The sequence below is a fragment of the Adiantum capillus-veneris genome, chromosome 2, assembly GCF_014529385.1.
Source record: "Adiantum capillus-veneris isolate H3 chromosome 2, ASM1452938v2, whole genome shotgun sequence".
Taxonomy (NCBI): Eukaryota; Viridiplantae; Streptophyta; class Polypodiopsida; order Polypodiales; family Pteridaceae; genus Adiantum; species Adiantum capillus-veneris.
Window position 1 is genome coordinate 85,270,387 of NC_140932.1, and position 7,118 is coordinate 85,277,504.

At 41.0% G+C, this 7,118-nt stretch overlaps 1 protein-coding gene across 1 annotated transcript; it reads right to left on the reverse strand.

Moving 5' to 3' along the window:
• Nucleotides 1–1,134: 1,134 nt before the first annotated feature.
• Nucleotides 1,135–2,286, reverse strand: LOC147463107 (uncharacterized). The gene is made up of 2 exons (XM_086528042.1): nt 1,979–2,286; nt 1,135–1,870 (listed from the first exon to the last, which is right to left on the reverse strand). The coding sequence occupies exons 1-2, from the start codon at nt 2,245–2,247 to the stop codon at nt 1,333–1,335; spliced, it is 807 nt and encodes a 268-aa protein (XP_086384168.1). The 5' UTR covers nt 2,248–2,286; the 3' UTR covers nt 1,135–1,332.
• Between the last annotated feature and the right edge of the window lie 4,832 nt (nt 2,287–7,118).

A 7,118-nucleotide genomic window follows, 5' to 3' on the forward strand; every position in this document is an offset into this window, starting at 1 on the left:
CGCCTCTTTACCCTTTTTCCTTCCCTCCTTGTTTTTTCCAAGGCCAAGAAAAAATCTTACTCCTTTGGCAGTAGGGCAGGCTCCATTGTGCCTTGGGGTTTTCCTTTTTTCTTACTCAAACTCAAATTTCCTTTTTTTATAACTTAGCATTGACCTTATTTTTTTCCTTCTTACTCACTTGAGTCCAACGAGTCCAACCACCCTTTTCTTTTACTTTACAATTCACACTACAAGAGGCTATTCATATTAGTGACGTTCACACAGTGACGTTCAAAACAAAATTTCTCGGCGTCGCTATGAACGACGCCGGTTGGGCTAAAAAAATAACCGAGCATATTTAAAAACTCAGATTTCAAATCTGAGTTTTTCGACGCCTTCAAACAAAGAGTAGGTAACGCTCTCTCTCTCTCTCTCTCTTTCTTTTTCTTCTCCACACACACACACACACACACACACACACACACGAAAAGAGGAAGGAGAGCCAGGTTTGCTCCTTCCCTCTCTTCATTCTCATGTTCCCTTCCCCTCTTTCTCTCTCCCTCTCTCTCTCTCTCTCACACACACACACACATACACACACACACATAGTGTTTTTGAGAGAGAGAGAGAGAGAGAGAGAGAGAGAGTACAAACATAAACAAAAACGTACACACACATACATAAACAAAGAATGCACACACACATTGAGAGAGGAAAAGAGAGAGAGAGAGCATGCATAAACAAAAAACGCACGCATTGAGAGAGGAAAAGAGAGAGAGAACATGCATAAAGAAAAAACGCACACATTGAGAGAGGAAAAAAGAGAGAAAACATGCATACGATCCAAAAAAACGCACACACATTCAGAGAGAAAGAGAGAGAAACTAATTTAACGTCGTAGGAAACTAATTAAAATTAAAAGACCTAAAGATCTAGCCGACGAGGAGTTGAACTCAAGACCTATTATTCAAGAGGGAAATGGCATAATCAATCTATCATACTTGGCATGGGTGATAGAAAGGTTATACCATTTATCTCTTTTTATTGGCACACGCATCCACACACGCGCACACACACAAGAAGAAGACAGTTATAACGTCGTAGGAAACTATCTTAAAAGACGTTAAAAATTAGGTTAGATGTAGACTTACTAGTAAGAGGAGTTCCTCATCCATTTGAACAATCTCATAGTTGGTTTCTAGCATAACTTTCATGGATGCGCTAAATGTAGGCATGCACACTTGGCTCCATTGTGTCGCATCGAACAAGAATAACTGAGGTAAGATTTTTGGGCGACGTCGATGGAAAGTGTCTGAGAGAAAGGCAAGTGTACCTTGATAGTAGTAAAACAGATTAGGGAGGTAAGACGGTCCAATTTGGGAGTCCCAATTGCAGTGACTTCTTACCTGTCAAGTACATTGCCAATGACTTCAATTGCAAAGAGGAACCTTCTTCTTGCTGGCATATAAGGGGGCTTATATTTGTGTAATGCTCTATGGTTACACCATTACATGGAGAGCGGAAAAAGATAAGGTTAATATCACCACTATTTTCATCCTTTTCTAGGCGACAACGCACAATCAGTCTAAGTGTAGAATCATAACAAGAGACGTCCAGTAATGCCTTGTCGCCAGTAAATATGTTGCTCAAGACAAGGCGGCGCATCATCAACCCATAGCGAATATTCTCCCAGCACAATAAGCCCCCCACACTACAGATTGGGCCAGCGTCAAACATAGACATGTGTTGCCTCATGTAGTTGCACTGATCCACTGGAAGTGGTAGCAAGTGCCATTCATGTAAGCTTGGGTCGAACACTGCAAACTCACAGGATGCTTGTACTTGTCTTTTATCTCGGACTAGGAAGTAAAACCAAGGTAGGGCCATGAATCTGCAAAAGGTTTGTCATGTTTCTGTTAATGAGTAATGAAAGAAAGAGAGAGAGAGAGAGTGTTGCGTTTAATTTCTGAAGATTAGAAATGAAAAGTGGGGTACTCACGGGTGAGGTTGTCTCTTGAGTTGCGAGAGCGGGTGAATGGCCTCTGTCAAGGCATTGGGGAGCAGATCAGCGTTCTCCGCATCATCATGTCCGCCATTAGCACGCAAGCGGAGCAGATCAGCGTTCTCAGCATCATCGTGTCCGCCATTGGCACTGGCACTGCTACTCGATGATGCTACGTGATGCGCGCCGCCTATGGCTCCAATACAACTTGCTCCTGCCGTTGGCGTTAGTTGCCGTTGCTCGTCACAACGTCGCTGTCTCTTCATTGCTAAAACAATCTAATTTTACCCACAAAATTATTTGGTCACAACAACAGGACTTTCAGCGCTTATATACGAATTGGGCACTGCTACTCGATGCTGCGTGATGCGCGCTTATGGCTCCAATAGAACTTGCTCCTGCCGTGGGCGTTAGTTTCCGTTGCTCGTCACAACGTCGCTGTCTCTTCATTGCTAAAAACAATCTAATTTTACCCACAAAATTATTTGGTCACAACAACAGGACTTTCAGCCCTCTTATATACGAATTAGAGAGCCGCAATCAAAATTCGGGTAATGTGTGCCCCTTTCCAGAAACATTTTGCCACCAAAATGGGCACTAAGAGTCTTGTCCCACTAAGGACTCAATGCTCTACAGCAATTGACGAAAGCCATCACATGTGTTGCTTACAACCCTACAAGGGCACCATCGAGACACTGTGACCACTACAAAGAGGTGATAGAAGATAGCCTTTTGCAACGCATCCATTTATTGATGGGTTATCAATGATTCGAGCCATAGTTGTAAAATTATAGCCACATATGGCGCCAACAATAATGCCAACAAATAGCTGATTTACCCAAAAAGGATCCTATGTACTATGACCACTACTTGCGTCATTGGGGCATCCGTGATGCATTGCCCAATGTGTTTGCTCATGTAGTTACACTAATTCTCTCAAAGTGGTAGCAAGTGCCATTTATCTAAGATTGTGTCTAACACTACAAACTCACCTGATGCTTGTAATTGTGTTTTATCTCCTCCTACGAAGAAAACCTCGGTAGGGCTATGAATCTGAAAAAAGTTTGATATGTTTCAGTGAAATCATAAAAGAGAGAGAGAGAGAGAGAGAGAGAGAGAGAGAGAGAGAGAGAGAGAGAGAGAGAGCTAACCTAAACTCTAGATATGAATCTAGTCTGTGTGCATTTGTGTGTGTGTGAGAGAGAGTGTGAATCTCCTACAAAGAGGCGATTGCAAACGGCCTTTGGTAGCACATCCATTATTGACAAGCTAGGGCATATTCAAACCATAGGTGTAGAATTATAGCAACATATGGCACCAAAACGGATAGCACAATAACCTTATGTAATAATTTAGCTAGAAAGCACCCCATGTAGTGTGAGAACTACTTGAATTAGGAGGGCCTGATGTTGCCCTCTAAGCCTCATAAGTGCTCATCCATAGAGGGCTCTAAATCCGCATTTCAACACTTAAATATTGAACTACCTCACCCTCACACACACACACACACACACACACACACACACACACACACACACATAGATAGATACATAGAGATAGATAGATAGATAGATAGAGATAGATAGATAGAGAGAGAGAGAGAGAGAGAGAGAGAGAGAGCATGCTTAAAGAAGACTATATATCATTGCCAAGATCTATGAAAAATAAGATGCACAGGTATATTGATGCCTTATAGGCGGGAGGGAAAGACTACGTAAACAAGCATGTATATAACAATGTAATCTAGAAAAAGATTTTCCAGAGAGAGAGAGAGAGAGAGAGAGAGAGAGAGAGAACATCAACGTAAGTAGTCCTTTTTTTTTTTTGCATGCTAAAGAAGGCCTTAGAGAAGATGATATCTAGACATACTTGTTTTTTAATCGTTCAAATGGATAGGCAAGGTTTTACTCCAGACATTCAACTACAATTGGGACAGTGTAGGAAGAAATTTGGCCATTCTAATTTATTTGCCCATTTTGTGTACTTTGTTTTTAACTGTTCAAATAGATAGGCAAGGTTTTACTCAGATATTGGACTACAGTTGGGAGAGTGTAGGAAGAAACTTGGCCATTCTACTAGTTTTTGTTTGCAATAAACAATGAAATATCTCAAAAATCTTGTCAATAAGAGAGTTCCATTATGCTAATCATCTTAGATTGAAGAGCTTAATTATGCTGTGTGTTGGGTTGAGAAATTGATCAAGGACTTTAAAAGTTGATATGGCAGTCCATCAGAACATGCAACAAAATTGAGGAATTTTTATGGAGATGGGCAATGCATCTTCGTTCCTTACTTATTTTCTAAGTGTTCATTAATTTTTAAAGGTGTAAACAATGTATCTGAGCTCTCTAAATTTGGTCTCAGTATCCTATTTTACATGCTTTTGTTGTCTCAATGGGATGCACAATCGAGAGAAAAATGCTATAATATTATTGGTTTGTTCTAGTGGGGATAAAATTCTTCATCACCATCTTTAGCCCCCCACACCGTACAGATTGGGCCAGTGTCAAACATAGACCTGTGTTTGCTCATGTAGTTCCATTGATTCACTCAAAGTGCCATTTATCTAGGCTAGAGTCCAACACTACACACTCACCTAATGCTTGTAATTGTGTTTTATCTCCTACAAACTAAACCACAAGAGGTCCATGAATTTGCACAAGTTTTGACATGTTTTTAATAATGAATCGAGAGAGAGAGAGAGAGAGAGAGAGAGAGAGAGAGAGAGAGAGAGAGAGAGAGAGAGAGAGAGAGAGAGAGAGAGAGAGAGAGAGCAAAGACAGCTGCAAACGGCCTTTTGTAGTGCATCCATTTATTGACAAGTTATCACCTATTGGAACCATAGCTGTAAACTTATGGCAACATATGGTGCCAAAAATGCCAATAGAATAATCTTATGTAGCTAGTGTACATAAAAAGCACCCCATGTAGTGTGACCACTACTTGCATCACTAAGGCATGAGCGATGCATTGCCCTTTGAGCCCCACAAGTGCTCATAGCGACACCCAACTCTAACTCAGTCTTTCAGTACTTATATATTACCTGTGTAGTGTGACCACTACCTGCATCAATGGGGCATGAGTGATGAATTTCCCTCTAAGCCCCTTTCCAAAAACCTCGTTGCCCTCTAAGCGCTTTAAGCCCCATAGGTACTCAACAACACGAGCTCTAAATTGACCTTTCAACACTAATACATTGAACCACCTCCCAAGAAAGAAGGGGAGAGAGAGAGAGAGAGAGAGAGCATTCCAAAAAAAATTTCTTTCTTTTTCTCCCTCTAAAGAAGTCCTTAGAGAAGATGAGAGCCGGACATACTTTGTTTTCAACTATCCGAATGGATAGGCAAGGTATTCGGATATTGGATGACATTTGGGTGAGTTTAGGAAGAATTTCAGCCATTCTACTAGTTTTTTGTTTGTATCAAATAATGAAATTTCTAGAAAATCTTTGTAGTCCATTACAACATGAAACACAAAATAAGGAATTTTTTTGTAGATGGGCGATGCATCTTTGTTCCTTGCATCTTTTCTAAGCGTTTTTTATTTTACACAGGTGTAAACTATGTGTCTAAGCTCTATAAATTTGGTCTCAACATCCTACTTTACATTCTTTGGTTGTCTCATTGGGAAGCACCATTGAGAGCACAACGCTATAGTGGTTATAAACTCATGTGATCACCATATTTAGGCCCCCACACTATAGATTGAGATAACATTAAGAGCTTGGTCGCATGTAGCCACACTGCAACTCTCCTGCCCGGTTTGCAAGTCACCCCATTGTTACCATGTGGTAGTAATGCGTGTGAACACACTTAGGAACGCCGAGGCATTTTTTCCCTCGTTCGGAGGCTTTTTCCCTCATGGATTGTATATACGTCCATCACTCTAGGGATATCTAATCTTTCCATTTCACGCTAAGTAATACACTCTCTATTGTGTGCCTTGAACTTCCTTCATCTTCTCCAAGCTGTGTGTGTTTTCTTGCAATCCTAATTCCAACAATTGCTATCAGAGCAGATTGCATCCTCTCGGGCTTAGTCGCTAGCAGCTTCAGCAAACGCCTGCTCACTTTCTTTGATTTTTGTGAGCTTTGGCGAGCGTACACGGGTCGACAAATATTTTAGAGCTTTCCACTACAAGTAGTAGTATGCATGCAATTTTGTCATTTTGTGTAGATTTTTGTCAGTACTATTTTTTGCACAACAGGTCCCTTTCAGTATTCTACAGTTTTTGCTATATAGAACGTATTGTTCTCGCTTCGTTTCTCCTCTTTTCGGACAATTTTCACATGAGGTACAAGAATTCACCATGACCGACAACAACACAAATGTGTTCAAGATGTTTGTTGCTAAGGATAGATTGGATGGGGAAAATTACCCGATGTGGGCTTACATGATGCAAAATGTCCTTGTGTCAAAGGGGTTTGGAACATTGTGCAGGGCATTGATGTACGTCCTGGTTTTGAGGATGTAGGCGATGTTGAGGATGTTGCAGGTTTTGGTGGCAGGATTACTACTGCTAGAACTATTTTGCCTACAGTTGAGCAAGCTCATTGGGATGTAAAAGATGCGCAAGCGCATGCATTGATTGTGTTGTCTGTGAAGAACACTTTTCTCCTCACATTCGGTCAACAAAATCTGCAAAATAGGTTTGGGATATTTTCGTTGGTCTTTATGCAAGTCGCAATGAGGCAAAAGTTGCATTCTTGCGTAAAGAGCTAGAGTCCAAGATTATGCATGAGGAAGATGACATGCCGAACACTTTCCTTGTTGGTGTCAAGGATATCAATGATAAACTTATTTCTACAGGGGAAGTCATTTCAGACAGTTCCCTTGTACAGACTGTTCTTGATGCTTTGGCTCTTGAAGTTTTCAAGTTTGATGCATTATGCACATTGCTGTTGCAAGAGTCACTTTCCAAAAAAAAAGGGACTAGACAGCGTGCATTTGACCGGGCCTTCATTGCTGCTCAAAGCATGTGTATGGTAACAAATCTCCCCTGGGAGTGATGCGATGAATGAGCGCTAGCACATAAAGTATAGGAAAGTGACATACCCTAAGGAGAGGATCATTCCACAAAGAGAAGTAAGCCCAAAACTTTACGGAAAGCTTCAAAGTTCTCACAAGACAATGCCTTT